This window comes from Schistocerca piceifrons, chromosome 3, assembly GCF_021461385.2.
Source record: "Schistocerca piceifrons isolate TAMUIC-IGC-003096 chromosome 3, iqSchPice1.1, whole genome shotgun sequence".
Classification (NCBI taxonomy): domain Eukaryota; kingdom Metazoa; phylum Arthropoda; class Insecta; order Orthoptera; family Acrididae; genus Schistocerca; species Schistocerca piceifrons.
Genome location: NC_060140.1, coordinates 639,620,423 through 639,645,598, shown reverse-complemented (window position 1 = coordinate 639,645,598; position 25,176 = coordinate 639,620,423). Strand labels below are relative to the sequence as shown.

The following is a 25,176-nucleotide window of genomic DNA, read 5'->3' as shown; positions in this document are numbered from 1 at the left end:
TTGGTGGCATCAATTTAAATGATTAATTATTTATTGAGCAAAGGAAAATCTTAATTAAAAAAGAAATCCTCTACCTTTTGTTGGCCGCCATCTTAACTTCTATCACAGCGGCAAATTTAAATTACTTGAAACTGCAAACAATATTCCGATGTGTAAGAAATTAATGTGCACCGGTGGTACTGAACTCTATTTATAAAAGAAAAAATTAATCTCATCAGACTGAATTTTCTAATAACATTGCTGATGGTATTTATTGTTGAACAAGATTTCATTGCTGATGTATGATACCAAAATTAAAGTACGCACGAATCACGGAGAAAAATATTTCTGGTAGCCTACGTCAGTGTTGTGTGCGGGTGGTATTCTGTGGTTCCTTTTCATGATCAATTTGCAAAGAATAATCAAATCCATCGAAGACAAAAATTATAAGAGCTATGATGTACGATATGTAATTTTAGTGATATGAACACAACTTACAGTCAACATTATTACACTACGTCAGGTGGAATTCTTGTGCAGTTTGAACAAAGTAATTAGCCGGGAGAAGTTGTAGTATGAATAATGTATTATACATGTGTATAATATTGTCAGTATCATTTACAAAATCAAATCAATGCAACTGCTAAATAAAAGAGTGAATTCAAACCACAGAATACCATAGAGTATCATATCGTCCATATTCATTGCATTTGTCCATGTTGATGACACGCATAAACCACCACACCGTGCAAACCTTTCTTTTATTTTGATGATCATTTCTCCCTATGTAGGTGGATGCCAACAAAATATTTGCACACTGTGAGGGGAGAGATGGTACCTGAAATTTCATGAGAAGGTCCTGCCGCAACGGAAAGCGCCTATGTTTTAATGGCTGCCACCCCTATTCGCGTATCATATTCGTGGGACTGACTTCCTTATTTCCCGATAATACAAAATGGGCTGCTGTTCTTTCAACTATTTCGTTGCCCTCCATCAATTCTCTCTGATGATGACCCCACATCACCCAGCACAACTCCAAAATAGTGAGGACAAGCGTAAGCGTAGCGTAAGAAATCTGTTTAGTAAACCTATTACGTCTTCTAAGTATTTTGACAGTAAATCACACCCATTGGTTTGTCTTACCCACAACATTATTTGTGTGCTCTTTCCAGTTTAAGTTATTCGTAATTTTAATACCTAAGCATTTTAGTTGAGTTTACAGCCTTTAGGTTTGTGTGATTTATGGTATAACTGAAATTTAGCGTATTCTTTTTAGTACTCATGCGATTTAGAGCCAATTGCCACTTTTTGGACCATACAGATATCCTGTCTAAATCATTTTCCATTTCGTTTTGATCATCTGATACCTGCGAACAATAAGAAGGCTTATCAGACTGTCTCTTAAGTCTTTTGTGTATATTAGGAACAACAGCAGACTTACAACACTGCCTTACAGCAATCTGTTTTACTCGATGACTTTCCGTCAGTTATTACGAACCGTGACCTCTCTGACAGGAAATTACGAAACCAGTCACACAACTGATACGGTACTTCATAGGCATGCAATTTGATTAGAGGTTTCTTGAGTGGAACTTTGTCAAAAGCCTTCTGGATATCTAAAAATATGGAATTTATTTGACGTCCCCTGTCGGTATCACTCATTACCTCTGAGAATAAAGATTTAATACTTTCTGAATCCCTGTTGGCTATTTGCCAAAAAATCCTTTTTTACCGAGGTGATTCGTAATTTTTCGAGCACAGCATATACTCCAAAATCCTATAGCAGATCAACGATAGTAACATGGGTCACTAATTCCGCGGATTATTCCTATTTACTTTCTTGGGTGCTGATGTGACTTGTTCAACTGTCCCGTGTTTGGGTGCTGATCTTGTGAGTGGCCTGTTGTATACGAGTATAATTATTAAGTATCGACCTATTGTATCAGCATACTCTGAAAGGAATCTGACTGGTATACAATCTGGACCGTAAGCCTTTCCTTTGTTAAGTGTTTAAGCTGCTTCGCAACATCGAGGCTATCTACTTCTAAGTTACTCATGTTGGCAGTTGTTCTTCATTCGAGTTCCTACGTCAGCCGAAACACTGAAAACCATTTCTTTAATAGAACGATATACTTTTCAATGGCATATGAAAACTTTCTAAAGGACGATTACAATCATACGCCGTTTGTTAAAGTTAGCGTTGAAACTTTTCGCTATAATATCGAGAATATCCCAGAACATTGCGGCGTAAACATCGCCAAGTTGAGCTCTCATGGGAGGCTCTGTCGTTTCATCAAGGTTTCTGACTGTTTATTGTTCCCACAAAAGCTGTTTAGCTAAATGTAAGCAAGGGTGTACATTTGCATATTTGAAATAACTCTTCCTAAGTACCTCTCGTTGCACTAGATGTTATCATACAGTTACAGTCACTAAAATGCGAGGGGAAATCAAATGAAAACCAGAAATATTTCTGTTGAACGAAAGTGGAAAACAAGAGTATCATTTTCCGACACAGTCTCCTTGTCATTCAACACTTTCTCAAGTGCGCAGGTAGTGTATTGATTCCTCTATAATAAATTTCTTTTGGTCTTCTGTGCAAGCACTCAATGTACCGACTGTCGAACCTCTTTATTACAACGAGATTTCTTTCCTACCATCGCTTCTTTGAGTGGTCTTTGGGTACGAGGTATAGTAAGTATGATGGATGTAGAAGAGTATCAAAGTGCAGATCGTCTATGGTTGCAAATGCTGCTTGGGCAATATGAGGCCGAGCACTTTCATCTTTCAAACTGACACTTACGCCCAGAAGTCTAAGTTAACTTGATCTTATTGTAGGTCGAAGCTGATTTTTAACGTATTGAAATATGACGCACTGTTGATGATGTTTCCCCTAAGTATTTAGTTTCAAAGACAAAGCCTCGTTCATCCCTAAAAAGAGTCAGCAAAACTGTTCTTGCAAATGACTGCAGCCAGAACTTCTTGCCTTTTGTTAATGAATGGAGTCATTTCTTGCTTGCCCTCTTTGTTTCAGGTTGCTGGCTGTATACTTAGGTTTCGTCTCCTGTAACAAATCTTCTGCTTCAAAGCGCCGCAAAAGTCTTTCACAGACGTCAACGCGTCCCTCTTTCAGTTCTGGAATGAGGTGCCGTTGCACCCACCTTGCAGACACTTTGCGGAACTTATGCACTTGATGAATGATATGATATACTGAACCATAACAAAGTTTCAGATCTGAGGCTGTTTCACCAACCATGACATGGCGATTTTCCATCACAATCCCTTCAGTTATTGCAGTGGTCTCTGTTGTCAAAACGAGGTGTGGGTGACCCATGCGTTGTGCTTCTGTCACAGAAGTCACGGCATTTCCGAACTTTCTACTCTACTCATACACTGCTGCAGACATGCAACACTGTGGTGGAATTCATTCACTGATGGCTTTTGACAGATTTTGTACCTTCACTGCTCAGAAAACGTATGATAGGATGCTGCTCCTCCTTGGTGCATGTCGCAAGCGGGACAGCAATTTTGAATTAGTGCTGTGGCAGCGTTTAGCTTATCTGTAGTATTCTGTTTCCTGTAAGGGAATTTCTCACATCACTGGTTACAGTCCTGCCAATTTATAAACAATGGCGAGAGATGTCGAGTTTTAATTCCACTTTTAAGGTTTTCCTTGACTCCCCATTGCAGTATAACGTTGGGCGAAGAGAAAATACGTTTCCTGTTAGAAACATGGTCCTTTCATCTTGGTGCATACAACAACAGAGTGTGGTACGAGTGCATCACTCGGCGGTGTTTTTACCGCAATAGCCGAGTCCGGACGCATTGCCATTCAATTAGAGAACATTTCTCTGAAGCGGTCGCGAAAAGTTTCAAGGATAACGTAAGATAGAGCTTTCGAATTCTGTTCACAAAGCATGAGGTTCCTGCTGAATCACATAGTACTCGTTGTTTGTAAGAGCTGAATGAAACAGTCACGAAGGCCTCCACTTGTGTCGGAAGCATCTAGGAGAGTTAACAAGCTTATAAAACTTCCACAAGTTCTGCTGCATGCAGAGCAGTGTGCCGTAACGTTTAAAATAAGTGGGGTCTGGCGTACTGTAGGTCACCACTTCAAATCCAACCGCCAGCGATTTATCGAAGGTTCTAGAAATACGTTATTTCTGTAATGTTTATGTATTCAGGGATATTCGATTTGCGTATAAATAGTAGCAGTCTGACAGCAAGGGGAAACTACAGCCGTAATTTTTCCCGAGGGCATCCAGCTTTGCTGTATGGTTAAATGAGGATGGCGTCCACTTGCGTAAAATAATCCGGAGGTAAAATAGTCCCCAATTCGGATCTCCGAGCGGGTACTACTCAGGAGGATGTCATTATGCGGAGAAACAAAACTGGCGTTCTACGGATCGGAGCGTGGAATGTCAAATCCCTTAATCAGATAGGTAGGTCAGAAAATTTAAAAAGAGAAATGGGTAGGTTACATTTAGATGTAGTGCGAATTAGTGAAGTTCGGTGGCAGGAGGAAAAGGACTTCTGCTCAACTGAATACAGGGCTATAAATACAAAATCAAATAGGGTTATGCAGGAGTAGGTTTAATAATGAATTTAAAAAATAGGAGCACGGGTAAGCTACTATGAACAGCGTAGTGAACGCTTAATTGTAGCCGAGATAGACACGAGGCCCACGCCTACCACAGTAGTACAAGTTTATATGTCAACTAGCTCCGCTGATGACGAAGATATTGAAGAAAGGTATGAAGAGAGACGAAAATTTAGTAGTCATGAGGGACTGGAATTCGATAGTAGGAAAGGAAAGAGAAAGATAAGTAGTAGGTGAATGTGCAATGGGGTTAAGGAGTGAAAGAGGAAGCAGCCTGGTAGAGTTTTGCACAGAGCATAACTTAATCCTAGCACTTGGTTCAAGAATCATGAAAGAAGGCTCTTTACGTGGGAGAGGCCTGGAGACACTGGAAGGTTTGATATAGATTATATAATGATAAGACAGTGATTTAGGAACCAGGTTTTAAATTGTAAGACATTTCCAGGGGCGGATGTTGACTCTGACCACAATCTATTGGTTGTGACATGTAGGTTTGAACTGAAGAAACAGCAAAAAGGTGGGAATTTAAGGAGGTGGCACCTGGGAAAAACGGAAAGAATGAAATGTTGTAGGGAGTTTCAGAGAGAACATTATAGAACGATTGACAAGAACGGGGGAAAGAAATGCAGTAGAAGAGGAATGGGTAGCTTTGAGAGATGAAACAGTGAAGGCAGCAAAGTATCAGGTAGGTAAACAGACGAGGTCTAGTAGAAATCCTTGGGTAACAGAAGAGATATTGAATTTAACTGATGAAAGGAGAAAGTACAAAAATGCAGTAAATGAAGCAGGCAAAAAGGAATACAAACGTCTCAAAAATGAGTCAGACAGCAAAATGTCTAAGCAGGAATGGCTAGAGGACAAATGTAAGGATGTAGAGGCATTTGGGGTTCAGATAGATAATGCTTACAGGAAAATTAAAGACATCTTCGAAGGAAAGAGAAGATAATGCTTACAGGAAAATTAAAGACGCCTTCGAAGGAAACAGAATCACTTGTGTGAATATCAAGGGCTCATGGAAAACCAGTTCTAAGCAAAGAAAGGAAAGCACAACGGTGGAAGGAGTATTTAGAGGGTCTATACAAGGGCAATGTACTTGAGTATAGTATTATATAAATAGAAGTGGACGTAGATGAAGATGAAATGGGAGACATGATACCGCGTGAAGAGTTTGACAGAGCACTGAAGAGCTAAGGCGAAACAAGGCCCGGGGAGTAGACAACATTCCATTCGAACTATTGATAGCCTGGGGAGAGCCAGCCCTAACAAAACTCTACCACCTCGCGAGCAAGATGTATGAGTCAGGCTATATACTCTCAGACTTAAAGAACAATATAATAATTCCAATCCCAAAGAAAGCAGGAGTCGAGAGGTGTGAAACTTACCGAACTATCAGTTTAATAAGTCACAGCTGCAAAATAATACGTGCAGAGGAATGGAAAAACTGGTAGAAGCCGATCTCAGGGAAGATCAGTTTGGATCCCGTACAAATATTGGAATACGTGAGGCAATACTGACCCTACGACTTATCTTAGAAGATAGATTAAGGAAATGCAAATCCTCGTTTCTGGCATTTGTAGACTTGGAGAAAGCTTTTGACAATGTTGACTGGCATACCTTCTTTCGACTCTGAAGGTGACAGGGGTCGAACACAGGGAGTGGAAGTCTATTTACAATTTATACAGAAACCAGATGGCAGTTATAAGAGTCGAGGGGCATGAAAGGGAAGCAGTGGTTGGGAAGGGAGTGAGAGAGGGTTGTATCCTATCCCAGATGTTTTTCAATCTGTACATTGAGCAAGCAGTAAAAAAAAAAGAAAAATTTGGAGTAGGAATTAAAATACATGGAGAAGAAAGAAAAACTTCGAGGTTTGCCGATGACATTTTAATTCTGTCAGAGACAGCAAAGGACGAGGAAGAGCAGCTGAATGGAATGGAAGTGTCTTGAAAGGAGGATATAAGATGAACATCAACAAAATGTAGTCGAATTGAATCAGGTGATTCTGAGGGAATTAGATTGGGAAATGAGACACTTAAAGTAGTATGAATTTTGCTATTTGGGGAACAAAATAACTGATGATGGTCGAAGTAGGGAGGATATAGAATGTAGACTGGCAATGGCAAAGAAAGCGTTTCTGAAGAAGAGAAGTTTGTTGACATCGGGTATAGATTTAGGTGTCAGGAAGTTTTTTCTGAAAGTATTTGTATGGAGTGTCGCCATATACGGAAGTGAAACATGGACGATAAACAGTGTTGACAAGAAGAGAATAGGAGCTTTCGAAATGTTGTGCTACAGAAGACTGCTGAAGGTTAGGTGGGTAGATCACATAACTAACGAGTAGGTACTGAACAGAAGTGGGAAGAAAAGATTTGGTTGCTGGGATATGTTCTGAGGCATCAAGGGTTCACAAATTTAGTACTGGAGGGCAGCGTGGGAGGTAAAAATCGTAGAGGGAGACCAAGAGATGAATACGCCAATCAGACGCAGAAGGATGGAGTTTGCAGTAGGTACTGGGAGATGAAGAAACTTGTACAGGATAGAGTAGCATGGAGAGCTGCATCAAACCAGTCTCTGGACTGAAGACCACAACAACAGTAGTAGCAGTCTCCGTCCAGGAGTTCAGTTCTGTTGTGCCTTCAGTAGGTAAACGTGCTTTCAGTACTTATAAGGCAAAGGCCTCAGACACGGCCAACCGATTGTGCTCATACCTGTTATGGTAGCTCAGGCCAAAAATTTTCGAATGTTCTACAGTGTGATACAACCTTTGACTTACAAGCATAGTAACCGTAACTAAATTAATTATATTAATTTTGAGTACATAAAATAAACTGTTCAAATGTATTTAATCTTTGTAATTAATCGTTTAAAATTGTTGTTGTTGTTGTGGTCTTCAGTCCTGAGACTGGTTTGATGCAGCTCTCCATGCTACTCTATCCTGTGCAAGCTTTTTCATCTCCCAGTACCTACTGCAACCTACATCCTTCTGAATCTGCTTAGTGTATTCATCTCTTGGTCTCCCTCTACGATTTTTACCCCCCACGCTGCCCTCCAATACTAAATTTGTGATCCCTTGATGCCTCAGAACATGTCCTACCAACCGATCCCTTCTTCTGGTCAAGTTGTGCCACAAACTTCTCTTCTCCCCAATCCTATTCAATACTTCCTCATTAGTTATGTGATCTACCCATCTAATCTTCAGCATTCTTCTGTAGCACCACATTTCGAAAGCTTCTATTCTCTTCTTGTCTAAACTATTTATCGTCCATGTTTCACTTCCATACATGGCTACACTCCATACGAATACTTTCAGAAATGACTTCCTGACACTTAAATCAATACTGGATGTTAACAAATTTCTCTTCTTCAGAAACGCTTTCCTTGCCCTTGCCAGCCTACATTTTATATCCTCTCTACTTCGACCATCATCAGTTATTTTGCTCCCCAAGTAGCAAAACTCCTTTACTACTTTAAGTGCCTCATTTCCTAATCTAATTCCCTCAGCATCACCCGACTTAATTAGACTACATTCCATTATCCTTGTTTTGCTTTTGTTGATGTTCATCTTATATCCTCCTTTCAAGACACTGTCCATTCCATTCAACTGTTCTTCCAAGTCCTTTGCTGTCTCTGACAGAATTACAATGTCATCGGCGAACCTCAAAGTTTTTATTTCTTCTCCATGAATTTTAATACCTACTCCGAATTTTTCTTTTGTTTCCTTTACTGCTTGCTCAATATACAGATTGAACAACATCGGGGACAGGCTACAACCCTGTCTTACTCCCTTCCCAACCACTGCTTCCCTTTCATGTCCCTCGACTCTTATAACTGCCATCTGGTTCCTGTACAAATTGTAAATAGCCTTTCGCTCCCTGTATTTTACCCCTGCCACCTTTAGAATTTGAAAGAGAGTATTCCAGTCAACATTGTCAAAAGCTTTCTCTAAGTCTACAAATGCTAGAAACGTAGGTTTGCCTTTCCTTAATCTTTCTTCTAAGATAAGTCGTAAGGTCAGTATTGCCTCACGTGTTCCAGTGTTTCTACGGAATCCAAACTGATCTTCCCCGAGGTTGGCTTCTACTAGTTTTTCCATTCGTCTGTAAAGAATTCGTGTTAGTATTTTGCAGCTGTGACTTATTAAGCTGATAGTTCGGTAATTTTCACATCTGTCAACACCTGCTTTCTTTGGGATTGGAATTATTATATTCTTCTTGAAGTCTGAGGGTATTTCGCCTGTTTCATACATCTTGCTCACCAGATGGTAGAGTTTTGTCAGGACTGGCTCTCCCACGGCCGTCAGTAGTTCCAATGGAATATTGTCTACTCCGGGGGCCTTGTTTCGACTCAGGTCTTTCAGTGCTCTGTCAAACTCTTCACGCAGTATCGTATCTCCCATTTCATCTTCATCTACATCCTCTTCCATTTCCATAATATTGTCCTCAAGTACATCGCCCTTGTATAGACCCTCTATATACTCCTTCCACCTTTCTGCTTTCCCTTCTTTGCTTAGAACTGGGTTTCCATCTGAGCTCTTGATATTCATACAAGTCGTTCTCTTATCTCCAAAGGTCTCTTTAATTTTCCTGTAGGCGGTATCTATCTTACCCCTAGTGAGATAGGCCTCTACATCCTTACATTTGTCCTCTAGCCATCCCTGCTTAGCCATTTTGCACTTCCTGTCGATCTCATTTTTGAGACGTTTGTATTCCTTTTTGCCTGTTTCACTTACTGCATTTTTATATTTTCTCCTTTCATCAATTAAATTCAATATTTCTTCTGTTACCCACGGATTTCTACTAGCTCTCGTCTTTTTACCTACTTGATCCTCTGCTGCCTTCACTACTTCATCCCTCAAAGCTACCCATTCTTCTTCTACTGTATTTATTTCCCCCATTCCTGTCAATTGCTCCCTTATGCTCTCCCTGAAACTCTCTACAACCTCTGGTTCTTTTAGTTTATCCAGGTCCCATCTCCTTAAATTCCCACCTTTTTGCAGTTTCTTCAGTTTTAATCTACAGGTCATAACCAATAGATTGTGGTCAGAGTCCACATCTGTCCCTGGAAATGTCTTACAATTTAAAACCTGGTTCCTAAATCTCTGTCTTACCATTATATAATCTATCTGATACCTTTTAGTATCTCCAGGGTTCTTCCATGTATACAACCTTCTTTCATGATTCTTAAACCAAGTGTTAGTTATGATTATGTTGTGCTCTGTGCAAAATTCTACCAGACGGCTTCCTCTTTCATTTCTGTCCCCCAGTCCATATTCACCTACTATGTTTCCTTCTCTCCCTTTTCCTACACTCGAATTCCAGTCACCCATGACTATTAAATTTTCGTCTCCCTTCACAATCTGAATAATTTCTTTTATTTCATCATACATTTCTTCAATTTCTTCGTCATCTGCAGAGCTAGTTGGCATATAAACTTGTACTACTGTAGTAGGTGTGGGCTTCGTATCTATCTTGGCCACAATAATGCGTTCACTATGCTGTTTGTAGTAGCTTACCCGCATTCCTATTTTCCTATTCATTATTAAACCTACTCCTGCATTACCCCTATTTGATTTTGTGTTTATAACCCTGTAGTCACCTGACCAGAAGTCTTGTTCCTCCTGCCACCGAACTTCACTAATTCCCACTATATCTAACTTCAACCTATCCATTTCCCTTTTTAAATTTTCTAACCTACCTGCCCGATTAAGGGATCTGACATTCCACGCTCCGATCCGTAGAATGCCAGTTTTCTTTCTCCTGATAACGACATCCTCTTGAGTAGTCCCCGCCCGGAGATCCGAATGGGGGACTATTTTACCTCCGGAATATTTTACCCAAGAGGACGCCATCATCATGTAATCATACAGTAAAGCTGCATGCCCTCGGGAAAAATTACGGCTGTAGTTTCCCCTTGCTTTCAGCCGTTCGCAGTACCAGCACAGCAAGGCCGTTTTGGTTATTGTTACAAGGCCAGATCAGTCAATCATCCAGACTGCTGCCCTTGCAACTACTGAAAAGGCTGCTGCCCCTCTTCAGGAACCACACGTTTGTCTGGCCTCTCAACAGATACCCCTCCGTTGTGGTTGCACCTACGGTACGGCTATCTGTATCGCTGAGGCACGCAAGCCTCCCCACCAACGGCAAGGTCCATGGTTCATGGGGGGCGTTTAAAATTATGAAGGATAAAATAAATGGAAGAGGAACGATTGCTAGCAGTGGTAATCGAACCATTCGCCATAGTGCCTTCACACCAGCTGTTCCTCGAGACTCCCTCATACTCTACGCTTGCACAAGGCAATACTGACCTGGAGCTGTGAGCAACGCAGCCCCCATAGGGGCCGCGAAGGATGACGTCACAGCAGAGCATGCGGAGCAGAAGACAGCGGTGTCCCAGGAACATCATTTCAGCACTCAGCACTGGTTTTTAGTTATTGCGGAGAGACTGCTACAAAACATATTTTCATCCGTTTTATTCGCATACCAGCATGCATTATAAGAGAAATGGCGTAAATTTGGCGTGGTTTCCGGCTAGCATTCGAAGAGAAATTGTAGTGCAATTAGCAAATTTGCAGATGATAATCAGGCGCCACTTGATATTTGGTACATCGCTTGAGTGTAAATTAAAATGAAAGACTACGATACTCGTATTTTGCTCAACACCCCATCGGTTTTGAGAAAACCACCCCGAAAATTTATTAAATTCAGTCGACTCAAAATTGATGGGATCGATAGGTAACTGTTAACTGCACGTTTTTCATCAGCGCATTTGTGATCTGCAAACGCATATTTTCCTACATATTTGTGGTCTGCAAACGCATATTTTCCTAGAAATTGAGGAAAGGAACTTTTTCGGTTTTCACTTACATAGCCATAAAGCAAATGCTCCTCAAAACAAGCGCCAATTTCTAATCTGTCAAGTCATCTGGCTGGAAAGCAGAGAATCCGCATTCGGTTGGCAAATGTACTAGACATTTTTTTTATTTGCAAGTTTTCGCAGTTCCGAAATCATCAAGAACAGGAGGGTTAATAAGGTATGTAAATCAGTAAGGAATACTAATAAGTCAAAGACATAAATTTCTCAAACGACTACGATTAGTAAAGAACTAAAAATTTAATCCTGGTCACTTGGCAATGGTTATTTCCTGACTTTGTTTTACGTCTTCCTTTACCTTCGAAGAACTAGATGGACCTGTCACACAAATACTGAAGCAAATTGACGGCACCAAGAACACCTAAATAATGCAATTTTTGTGCAACTACATCGTTCTTTCCGAAGACCCGGCTGAAAAGAGACATTTAAAATTTCGAGAATTAATTTTGTTGCATACCACGTATAAGATAATATCACCTGAAAAATCGGTGCTAAAAGTTGGTAAAGAATTATGCTGCATCGGCGCGGACGTACATTTCCTGTTGGGTTTCCAGACGCGGATTTCTAGTCGTAAGCTTTGAAATAATTTGTTTTTGATTTGCTGATGAAAGTAAACGTCACAGGGCTGGCGCACAGGTGTGCAATTTGATGAAATTATTTCTACTGTACAAGTCGGCTGACCGTCATACAGAAACTTGCTGTCATGCATGATTGTATTAGATTGTCCACCCCATGAATCCAACGGCAGACAGATACTGTTACCAGCAACGTATGGTTTTAGAATGTTTTCAGAATGCATTTTATACATCGACTTTATCAGTTTCCCGTACTTCTAACAACTGACGTAAATATTTTTAACGAGTCGCTTAAGCCACTAACCTTTTTCGAAAAACTAAGACAAAATTAATCATTAGTCTCTTATAAGCAGCGGAAAAACTTAGATAACCATTTTCCACATGTTGTGATGGAATATTGATCCGTGTGCGGAGTGCGTTGTTTAATGCGAGCTACCAGCTGTGATAAGGGTTCGTTTTCCTTCTTTATGCGACAACGTGCGACGAATGATCGTCATCGCAGAATTCTTACGTGGAACTGCTTTCTTAGAATTAGGCTTAAGTTTTTAATTCCTTACTAAACCAAGTAGTTTGAAAAAATTGTTTGGCTATCTCGTTATTATTCCTTATTAACCTTCGCATTCTTACTAATTTCAACGCAGGAAAAAACACAAACGAAACAAAAATTGAACAGCATTTATCCTATCGGCTCATAAGCGGCATTCGTAAACGTTTCATTCCCCGATTTCTCGCAATATTTGGGTTTAAGGACCCCATAAGAAACGATATAAAATGTTCAGTTTTCATTTGTCTATCGATCCCTGCAATTGCATGTTATGAAGCTTACAGGTGCTTTCTCATAACCAGAGGGCGATGAGCCAAAATATCTTACAGTCTTTCATACCAGGTCGTGCACAAGCCACTTACTAGATACGAGCCGAATCGTTTGATCGTGTCTGAGGCCCTCTCCTAATTTAGTATGGTACTTCAGTGACGATTCTGCTGTCGGATTTGGACTCGATTGTAATTATGACCCGATACTTCGTGGTTTATTGGATAGCGTTGCAGATTCTAGAACGTAGGCTTTTGGGTTAGATTTCCAGTCCGGTCGGGATTTCCTTCGCTCAGGGGTTACGTCCTTTTGTTGTTCCAATTATTTGATCTCATCTTCATCGGTGCACAACACGTCTAAGTGACGTCAAACAGAGACACTTGCAGTGGATGGCCAAACGACACCCACATTCAAGATTTCCAAGACGTGATATTTTTGGTGGAGACCCAAGGAAGTTAAAAAGTTAAAACCATCTGCATCACCGCGGCTCCAATTAGACAAACTAAAAGCCGTCGCCTACACGGACAGGAACTCGAATACAATCGGTACATTGTTCCCCGGATCAGCATGTTCATGGAAGCCTCTGCCAGGCACCTAATTGTGAACTGCAGGGTAGTCCTGTAGACTTAGATGTAGAAATTCCAAAACAGCTTTAAGTCAGCTTTATATCAGGCATCCATCAGTGTAGAAGACATTGGTCAGGACCCTGTGAACTGGCCCAAAGAATTAGAAAGAGTTAGCAAATACAATAGGTGGGATGACATAACGTTTGGGTAAATACGTACTTTTACTTGGACGGCACAGTGGAGGAAATAGTGGTTCGAGAACAACGAGAAGAGACTCGATAGCTGAGACAAATCGCAGGCCAAACTCAATAAAACATTTGCAACAAATCCACTTAGCGGAACAACAAGTAGAGAAAAGGGTTCAAAATCTTGGGGAAACGACACGATCTAACATACTGAATGCTTTAGCGTTATGTAGATGTAAATGTATGCCATGCTGTGAATCCGAATACGGCAGGAGCCAGTAAAATCTCATACCTGATGAATGCACTCGCAGAAGATATGTACCAACCTCCTCTGGTAAAGTACGTTACAAGAACCTAGGATTGCATACAGCGGAGCATGCGCTACGACGAAATGCTACAAAAGCAAGGTGGTACACTCCCGAATGTGGTCGTTATGCTAAGTTTGGATAACCACGACATACGACCCGTCCTCACAGTTTTATTTCAGCCAGTACCTCATGTCCTACCTTTCATTCTTCGCAGAAATTCTCCTATGAAAAACTAGAAGGCTAGCAATCCTGGAAGAAAAGATATTACGGAGATATGGCTTAGTCAGAGCCTGGGGGTTAACCTCCAGAACGAATTTTTCACTCTACTGCGGAGTGGCAGATTAACACTGTGTGCCGTGAAGATGCGTCGTGAATCGCCCTTGTGTAGGTCAGTCGGTAGAGCACTTGCCCGCGAAAGGCAGCAGTCCTGAGTTGTAGTCATAGTCGACACACCGTTTTAACTGCCAGGAAGTATCATGTCTACCAAATCCCGTTCATGCAGCTCAGCTTCCAATATTACCCACAGAAGTCTTCAAACTCAGTTTCTGCAACACTACATCACTACTGGGTAATTCTACCCACAGGAGAGCTACAGCTGAGCTTCACCAAAATATTCATGTAGATTATCTATAAATTACTTAAAAATCCAATTAAATTCCTCAGTTTTCCTTATTTTGCCTTATAGTCGAGAGACGTCTTTCGTATTCTGGCGCCATTACTGCTACGAGTTTCTCTCTCTTGCCCTATACTTCAAAAATTTCCTCATTCATATAAAATGTCTGTACACTTTTTCGATATTTTTATTTCGCTGTATATGCTACCACTACTTTCTCTAATACTACTCACCAACTGTTTCGCATGTGTTTTACGTTCTTACACATACACCACAGCCGATACTGTCGTTATATTGTAAATTTAAGTATTCTTTCCCGTTTGTTCTTTGCATAGGTATCACAGCGTCTGAAATGTTTGGAGTTTTCCATTGATGTCGGCATTCGGTGTGTACGGCACGTTACACCCAAGATCTATGCGATTACATTACCTGTTTATAATAAACTATCTTAGCACAATGCGGCTAACTTCCTTTAAATGTCAAAAGCTAGTGATTCTTATAGAGATATTCAGACTAAATTCCTGTTGTCTATTCAGCACATGAACCTCTCAAAGATCAGGCACTGAAATTTTTTTAAAGAAAGTCATTTCCCCGTGTCCAGAAAGCATAGTACGTAATATAATGCAATTAACTTTAAACAATGTGTGTAGTATCGTCTGCCATATTTTTTTTCATTTTTTTTTATTTTTTTTTTTTTAGCACTATGTGACTTAACATCTGAGATCATCAGTTCCCTACAACTTACAACTACTTAAACCTAACTAAACTAAGGACATCACACACATCAATGCCCGAGGTAGGATTCGAACCGGCGACCGTAGCGCGTCTGCCATACATGAATAAAGTTCACAATACTGAAATTATACACTGAAGCGCCAAAGAAACTGGTATAGGCATGCGTATTCAAATACAGGGATATGTAAACAGGCAGAATACGGCGCTGCGGTCGGCAACGCTTATATAAGGCAAAAAGTGTCTGGCTCAGTTATTAGATCGGTTACTGCTGCTACAATGACAGATTATCAAGATTTAGGGAGTCTGAACGTGATGTAGGTCGGTGCACGAGAGATGGAACACATCTCCTACGTAGCTATGAAGTGGGGATTTTGCCGTACGAACATTTCACGCGTGTACCGTGAATATTAGGAATCTGGTAAAATCTCTGCTGGTGCCGGAAAAAAGATCCTGCAAGAACGGGACCAACGACAACTGAAGAGAATCGTTCAACATGACAGAAGTGCAACCCTTACGCAAATTACTTCAGATTTCAATGCTGGTCCACCAACAAGGGTCCATTCGATGAAACATGGTCGATATGGGCTTCCTGAGCCTAAGGCCCACCCGTGTACCCTTGATGACTGCACAACACAAAGCTTAACGCCTCGCCTGGGCCCACCAACACCGACACTCGACTGTTGATGACTGGAAACAAGGTAACTGGTCGTTTCAGATTGTATCGAGCAGATGTACGTATACGGGTATTAAGACAACCTCATAAATTCGTGGACCCTGCTTATCAGCTGGTAGACCCTCTGTAATAGCGTAAGGCGCGTGCAGTAGGAGTGATATGGAACCCTGAGACATCTGGCTACGACTCTGACAGGTGACACATACGTAACCATTCTGTCTGATCATCTGCATCCATTCATGGCCATTGTGAATTCCGATGAACTTGGGCGACTCCAGCTGGATAATGCGACATCCCACACGTCCAGGATTGCTACAGAGTGGCTCCAGCACTCTTCTGAATTTAAACACTTCTACTTGCCACCGAACTCCCCAGACATGAACATTACTGCGCATTTCCAGTATGCATTGAAACGTGCTGTTGAGAAGGGTTCTCCATCCCTTGTACTCTTGCGGATTTATGGACAGCCCTGCAGAAATCAGGGTGTCAATTCCCTCCATCACTAGTTCAGACATTAGTCATGTCGCGGCACTTTAGCGTGCTCGCGGGGGCCCTACACGACATTAGGCTGGTGTACCAGTTCCTTTGGCTTTTCAGTGTAGATACTGTGCAAAGGTGTGCAAGCATTTGTCCGAGACCATGGTATGTCTCCATTTCTGTACCGGCATCAGAAACAACTATTCATTGTCTGTTGCACACACATTCCACTACTCTTACTCTTGCCAAATGGATTCTAATAATCAGAGAAATCGATAGTTAATAGTTTATGTTCTAGGTAATTGTCTTCTTAGGTAGTCTATAAAGATTATTAAGTCAGTTCATGATCTGTTTTTGCGAAATCCACCTTGAATGACATTTGTGAGATGTTCTTCCATCAAACGAACAAGTTATTGAGGAAATTGGCATGGATTATAATTTTTGTGTACTGTAGGTTCTGGTGTCACTTCTGTCATTATTCCTCGCTGTTTTGCTGTTTGTGTTTTCTTCACTCTCTCTTTTCCCTTATGGACATTTGCACATACTATGGACCGTTCCTCTGAGTTGCATCTGCAACTCGTACCACATTGTGCTGGTGATGGAGGCGAGTGCTGCTCGAAACCTCCAACGTGTTGCCATCAGGACAGTGAATATTTCAAACTGCTAGCGTCTGAGGAGATACACAAGTTGGACAAGTACAAAAATACATCACTTGTGGTGTTTTGTCTGCACACTAATTACAACGGTTGCTGTGCATCTTGCTGGCGATACCTGAATTTGCATATTCCAGTAATGTGTGATGTAGAACATTTATGAATTTCGTTACTTACCTGAATTTGCATATTCCAGTAATGTGTGATGTAGAACATTTATGAATTTCGTTACTTTAGTATAAATTTGCAGGAGATTGAGCATTAATCCCCTAACCTATTTTTTTTCTTACTATAAACGACTAAGTTCAACGACAATCAGTTGCTGATTGACATTATAAAAAGCTCCTTCGATATTAGTACTCACCTAGAGGACCAAGACGATAGTTAATAGAGACAACAACTACGTCGTAGTCTATAAGATATCTATATTCATAGGTTGTGGCGCTGCCTAGCATGAAACCACCACCGTGAATCCACACCATTACCGGAAGGAGCTCCGTAGGGTGTAACTAAAAAAATAAAACAATCACAAAAACTCATTTAGGACTGTTGCTTGAGATATAATTTAAGTAATCGATTATCTATTACGGGAGCAAAGTCGATTGCAGCATCTTGAAACAAACTCTCTGATTCTAATCTAGCATGAAATTAAGTAAATTCTTCTTTTGTAGTGCACATGCTTATGGCATCAACACAACATTTGTATTTGCTGATATCTTAGATGCCAAACAAAGCTTCTGAAATTATATTTTCAGATCCTGTAAGAAATCAATATTTCGAATGTTAAAGGCAGAGAAATCCGTTACCCATTATTTTGCTAAATGACTTGAGGATATATAGCAACTAAAGATCGCTGTGGGATAACAGGTTTCATCAGGGACCTACTCTTTTTGTTTCACGGCCAGTTTCGGCTGCGAAAATGGGGCAATTGTTGTGGAACGTCGCGGAATACACCCGCTTCATTTCATAAAGTTCTGGTAGGTTTCGGCGCTGTACGTACCCTTCAGAATGACACCCGTAAAAGAAAGTGCACAGATTCAGAAGCGTTTGCAGGATGTCTTCGGAGATCTGACAGTGACCAAAACGTACGGTGAATCGTTGGGCGGACCGCCTGTCACCACCGCGACAAGATGGCACAAACCTGCCGGATATCACGCGTGCCCGGCGGCCGCACGCGGCTGTGACTTCTGCACTGTTCAGAAGTGCTGACACGGAATCAAACATCTCTCTGCTCAGCTGGAAGTCTCTGTTCGTAGTGCTGACACACTCGTCCACCAACTGGGAACTCAAAAATGTTGTATAAAACTATCAAAGGTGTGTGCCAGCGGGTTACCTCCCGGCGTAACAGGAGACTAGAGACCAACGAAGGGCCGTCTCTGCGTGATTTCTTGCGGATTACGAGCCTGACAGTGACAATTTTTTGTCAAACATCATCACAGGAAGCATGGGTTCATCGCTTCGAACAAGAAGACAAAACGAAATCCACCGTTTGGTACCAGACCACCTCGCCTCGGTAGAAAAATTGAGCTACCGTCAGGAAATTGAAGAAACGCCTTCAGCGTGTTCGTCGCCCCAAAAAGGCAAACGAATTTCCTTCTCCGTGACAAGGCAAGGCCTCACACAAGTGTGAGCACCTGAGAAGAGCTCGCTAAAGTTCACTTGTCTGTTCTTCCTCATCAACCCTACAGCACGGATCTCGCAGTTTCCGACTTCCATCTGTTTGGCCCAAAGAAGGATGAACTTCGCGAGATGCAGAACATAGGGTGTTTATTGATGCAGCTGGAGGTTGGCTGCGACATCGACTGGTAGAGTAGTGCCCTGCAGGATACATGCCCTCCCAGTAAGGTGGCTAAGGCCATCACACTGGTGCGATATTCCTGCTTCCGCTACGCCATTACAGCAAAAAATCTTCACGTTCACTTGATTGCATTTGACAACAACAACACTCATTCGGTGTCCTCTGGGTTCGACTATCGATTCTTGACCTATCCTATCCGTAACATATGCGTGTAAAATATGCCTATAGAACCATCGAAACGCTGAAGGCTTTGGGGAGCCATATGACCCATATACTTTCATTTACTGCCAATGACTGCACATTTCGTATGAGCCTGTTTTTACAGAGATTAGTGAAGTAAATGGGTTAAGTAATATCTACACGTTACGACTTATATCTTTAACGCAAAACACGAGAAGCTGTGGTGAAACAGGTGTAAAGCATAGTAATCATTTATCTTACTGACATAAATACTGGACATGCAGTAGAATCGTAATATTAATACATGCTATTGACTTATCACATTCTGCCCCCGCAGAAAGTATACAGCGGAGCATAACAAACCTCTGGTGTGAATACATTGAGGTACAGACAGTCCTCGCTTCCCTCCAACCCATCTAATGAGAACTGTGAACACGAAGGCCCAGGAGTTGTGGCATCACGGATGTATTCCCACTCTTCCGGTGGTTGAGGACTCTGTAAAAAGAGATCAAACATAACTCTATATTGTGAGGCATTCTGACGTAGCACATTTCAATGTAGTTTTAAAAGTACAAACTGTTCATCACATTCTCGAACATGGATATTGTTATTTACCAGAACAGCTTCGTGAAAAAACATTGCAACAGAAACCGTACACGAACATCACAATCAAACAGATAGTACAAATGATCCATTTGTTATCAGAATTCTATAGTTTCTAAGATAATGCATGTACAGATATGAATGATGTATAATTAGAAACGTAATCTCTCGAGTTTGCGCGGTGCCTACCAGATAGCGTTACGAGTGCAGAGCCTTGCAAAAATGGCGACAAAGGAAGAGAAAGGCTTTTGTGTGCTGGAATGTGCGAAATGTTTATGAGTTACAACAGTGTAGAGTGCATTCAGAAGGTATTATGGAAAAAACCACCTGCAGACAGACCACTGTGTGTTGATATCAACATTTTGGGGACTCTGGTCGTCACTGTAAACAGAATAGCACCGGCTGACAAAGTGTGTCAGAATGATAGAACCGTGGAGAGGGCGAAGGAAAATTTCTCCCCCGAGTCTTTTTGCTCTGCCCTCCACTGCCTTTCCCACTCCTCAGGTCCGTCGAGCCTCCCCCCCTTTTTCTATGTCCCCTCCCTCCATCGGCTCCCCCTTTTTTCTTTTCTTCTCCTCCCCGTCCCCCTTTTCCGCCACATCGGTCCGGGTCCTCTCTCCCCCGCCGGCCGCCATGTCGCCTCTATAGCGCTGTTTTAAGTGAGTTTTCGGTGTTGTGCGTCCCCTGCCAGTGTTGCGAACAGCCGCCATTCTGTCGCTAGTTGTGTTTTTTCATCTCGTGCGAACATAAACCAGACTGTCGCCCTGTATTTTAATTGTGCCTGTCTATTTACTAGGTGTTTTAATCAGCATCACCGACCGTTTCTTTTTATACTTTCTTTCGTATCTTTTTCTCCATGTTTCAGTTTTTAACAGTCCCCGTTTTATCGCCTGCTTTTATTGTTCTCATATCTCCTAATTCTGTTTTTTAACTTTTCTGTAGGCTGCAGAACGGCGTATTGTGCTGCTGTCTGGCCGCCCACCCTCTGGTGGGGAATCGAAATCCAATAAAGTAGAAAAAAGGAAAATTTCGTACGCAGATTAAAAATATGAACGATCCGTGCATGCCATGAACTTGAAACACTGCAGCATGATTTTTGGAAGATTTATCGAAGGCGGTGGCACATGAAACCGTACTGTCTGCAGCTGTGCATCAATTAAACCGGAATAGTATGGCCTGCACTTTCAGTTTTAATATTTTAGCTACGTGACATTCTACAGCCATCAGAAACTTAAAGCTTTTAACCATAAGCTGTAGAAATAAAACTTTATCCTCTACTGGTTTCGGTTTCTCTGGTCATCATTACGGGAAGGAAAGCAATTCGTCTTTCCCTAGGCTGCTTCTAAAGACCTCAACATTGCAATAAGTATGCATGACCATCTATTGTAGATCATGACCTTAAACGACTTCAAATTGATCTTACAATAATACACGACCAAATGTAAAGGGACTACCACATTTGGTTTTATATTACTGTAAGACCAATTTGATGCTATTGAAGGTCATGACATTTAATACATCGTCATGTACACTTATTTTATCGCTGAGGACTTTCGAAATAACTAAGAGACAGGTGAACTGCCTTTCCATCTGGAATGCGAGACCCAAACCGGTAGAGAATAAAGGTTTATTTGCACAGTTGATGATTAAAAATGCAGTTTTTTAAGCATTCAGTACTGCATCACAGTATAGGAAGCAGCTGAGAATTAAAGCTGATTTTCAGCAGAATATCGTACACGTAGCTGTATGGACCGTTTTTGTTCTGTTTGAATACTCGACAGATACCTATACCCTCGATACGTTGCAATTGTGATTGCTTCCACAACTGACTGTTCATTACGACTTTTTCGTCTTCCAGCAGGACGGGCCATGCCGTGACTGTAGCACCAATATTAAATTTTATCACTACCGGAACGGTGAAGGCCCGCATGACTGAACGCCTTGGGACTTTTTCCTTTTGGGGTGAAAAAAAATGTGTAAATGGCTCTGAGCCCTATGGGACTTAACCGCTGAGGTCATCAGTCCCCTAGATCTTAGAACTACTTAAACCTAACCAACCTAAGGACATGACACACATCCATGACCGAGGCAGGATTCGAACCTGCGACCGTAGCGATCGCGCGGTTCCAGACTGTAGCGTCTAGAACCGCTCGGCCACTCCGGCCGGCTTTTGGGGTCATTACGGAACGTATTTACGAACACCTCCGCTCTCCACCCCCAACCCCCAACAGCAAAAAGAAAACAAAAATCACACATTAGAAAATCTCAAGGAACGCATCTGTGCTATCTACACTGTTGACAAGATGTTCCTACGGAAAGTACGGAATGAACTTGTCTACATTTTGGATATGTGTGATGTGACCAGAGTTGCACTCACACAAATTTGTTGAGTGCACAATACTACAGACTTGGTGAGTTTACAGTTCTATTTGTGCATCAATCATAGTTGTACATGTAAAACTTTGGTAAATGTAGAGCGTTGAAAACTAATGTATCATTTGTAGTAGACCAGTAATTTAAATTTGCCGCTTAAAATAAACTCGAGATACACTTATTAAAATGATAAAATAATAACAAGGATAAACTGTTAGATTAACAAATGTAGTTGTAAAAACGTAAAACCAGGGATATTTTGCGGAATATGACGTACAGCTGCATAGTACTTATCCAATTTGCCATAAATCGGCAGTAGGCAAGTGTATGGGTAATGCGATGGTAACTTATACATGTTGTTCGGATATGGCTGTAAAAGTAGTGTTGTCTTCGTCTTATGACAACTGGCACACGTTACCAGATTAGAATGTATCATATTTAAGAGCCACGCTACCACATCAGTACGTAAATCAGTTAACATTTATGAAGACATAGTTGATGTGCATATATAATTTATTCTGCTGCGTCTGATGTGCTCAAGGATTCATTCTCAAATCGTACTAAAATTATGTTGAGATATGTGAATTAAAAGTTTTTAAAAACTACTCCTACTTTCTGTAGAAGTCATGAAACACTGCCATTCCTTTGTTATAATGTCGAGCTTCTGAGAATACCTATCGAATATGAATAAAGTGTTCAAGTACTGACGGGCCTATGCTCATGAACAAAATAGCGAAGTCTTCTTGTGCTAAGATGTCAAACTACACGGGCCGTACTGATTAAATACAAATCATTATTACGTGCAAAGCAAACTATTTACCTGGCAAGAGTGTCAGCGCCCGAGAAGCGGGAGGGGGGGGGGGGGGGGGGGGGAGGGGGGGGGCATTAGTAACAGTGGGCAGTGTTGTACAGCGCAACAGTTAAACACTGGCCCTCATTTCCCTCTATCAAAACTCCTTCTACACTGTGCCAACATTTATTCACAGCTTTTTTTCGACTTTGGCCTACTGTGGACGAAGGGAAACACTTGATCCCCTTCATTTCCTCTGTCCAGTTGATCTATGTCCTTGTGCTTCCCTTTTTCTGAAACCCCATAAAATTGTCAACCTTAATTCGAAATACATTATCAATGATCTCTTCCCGACCGATCTCAACTTCTTCAATGTCCCTTCTCATTTCTTCAACCTACTACGAGGGATGACTGAAAAGTAATGCCTCCACCCTCGTAACTCTTCGACGAAAAGTAATGCCTCCACCCTCGTAACTCTTCGACAGTTGTCAGCATTCTACAGCTCCAGTTGACAGTAAGCCTTAGCATTGAACGGTTATGTTGCTACAGTGTAAAGTATGGAACCCTATGCAGACGGTCGGTCAGAGCGATTTAAGCAACGTGCAGTCATTGAATTCTTGACAGCATAATGTGTCACCCCCATAGGAGCTTCATCAAAGAATGAAAGCAGGTTATGGTGATTGTGTTGATGTGAGTACTGTGCGCCGTTGGGCGAGTGAGTTTAAAGATGATGAGGCGGGAACATCTGACCTGCCTGACAAAGAGTTGGACGTCCTGTGACAGCAGCCACTGAGTTTCACAAGCAAAATGTTGACAGACTGATTCAGGACGATCGTCGCACACTCAGAGAGAAACTGCAAGCACAATAGGCATTTCACAAGAACATGTAGGTCACATTATTGCTTTGCTTGGCTATCGGAAGATCTGTGCACGATGGGTAACCCGGATGCTGATTCCTGAAATGACAGCACGCAGACTTAAAATTTTCCAGGAACTCCTTTTGCGTTACGAGAATGAGGGTGACGCTTTTCTCCATTCAATTGTGACAGGAGACGAAACGTGGGTACACCATTACGATCCGGAGACGAAACATCGGTCTATGGGATATCGACACAAAGACTCGCCCCAGAAAAAGAAATTCAAGACGCAGTCTTCAGCTGGAAAAATCATGACCACAGTTTTCTGGGACGCAGATGGTGTTATCCATGTTGACATCCTTGATCGTGGAAGGACAACAATAAATTCAGAGCGTTACATCACAACGCTGCGAACTCTGAAACAACGGATAACAAGGGTCCGAAAGGAATAGGGAAATGTTTTCCTGCACCATGAAAATGCCAAACCACACACTTCACGTGCCGCCACAGCAGAACTTCAGAGACTGAATCTCACCACCGTACGGCATCCTCCATACAGTCCAGAATTAGCATCATCTGACTTCCATCTTTTCCCGATAGTGAAAGACGATATGCGGGGACATCATTATGCATCTAATGAAGATGTTGAGAGAACTGTGAGACTGTGGTTTCGGAAACAGAGTGTCGACTTCTTCTGTGACGGCTTCAGAAAACTTGTTCATCGTTGGCAGAAATGTATCCAACTAGCCCGTGATTATGTGGAAAAGTGAATATTGGCAATTAAAGATCACATTATAAGGATTATTTCTGCACACAAACCCAATTAACGAAGGTGGAGGCATTACTTTTCATTCAACCCTCGTATGTTGCCACCTAGTTTGGTTTTGGTGACGTAGTTCAAAAATTTCTTTGTCAATCTGCACTCACTCATTCTGAACTAGTGCGTACAAAATTTCAGCCTCGTCTTGCGTGTACTGTCTGTGATCTCCTTCTGATTAAACATGTCTTCATTTTTCCTCTTCCTCCGAGTACCCTAGTTTCCTCTTCTGCGGTCCAAGGCTTTTCTTAAAAGTTTTCTTTCTTTCTTCTCTAGTTCATCCATTTCTCCTTATTCTGAGCTGCAAGTACTTCATCTCAACAACCGTGGTGTAGTGCCTGATCTTTGCATTCTGGAAGATCGTTCTTTTGCTTTAACTATTCTGTACTAATATGCAAGATAAGTCTATCTTTCTGGGTAATATTTTCTATGCTTCTTTTGAACACCTCGGAGTGCCAGGCAGTGTCTGTAACAAGCCAGGAGGAGGAGGAGTTATCGAGCAGTAACATCTGGTTAAAAAGCTTGGTTCACCTGCATCTTGTGAGGGCCCTTACCAGGATTACGGTGAAGACATCAATGTCACTACAAGCGAACATGATGCTCATGAATTCGGTTGAACTGGCAGAAGAGGTAACACTTTCCAAATGGGATTGATGAATTGGGGACACTCTTTTGTGGGAAGAGAAGGGTTTTTCAAAAGCTTTGAGACGTAACCACAA

At 41.6% G+C, this 25,176-nt stretch overlaps 1 protein-coding gene across 1 annotated transcript in view; it reads right to left on the bottom strand.

Moving 5' to 3' along the window:
• The window catches only part of LOC124789617 (esterase FE4-like), a 125,407-nt gene that overhangs the window by 98,511 nt on the left and 1,720 nt on the right, over nt 1-25,176 (bottom strand). The window contains exons 2-3 of the mRNA XM_047257037.1: nt 19,381-19,512; nt 17,404-17,548 (exon numbers count right to left, since the gene is read on the bottom strand). Of these exons, the coding sequence (XP_047112993.1) occupies nt 17,404-17,548; nt 19,381-19,512 (277 nt within the window). The remainder of the gene's footprint in view (nt 1-17,403; nt 17,549-19,380; nt 19,513-25,176) is intronic.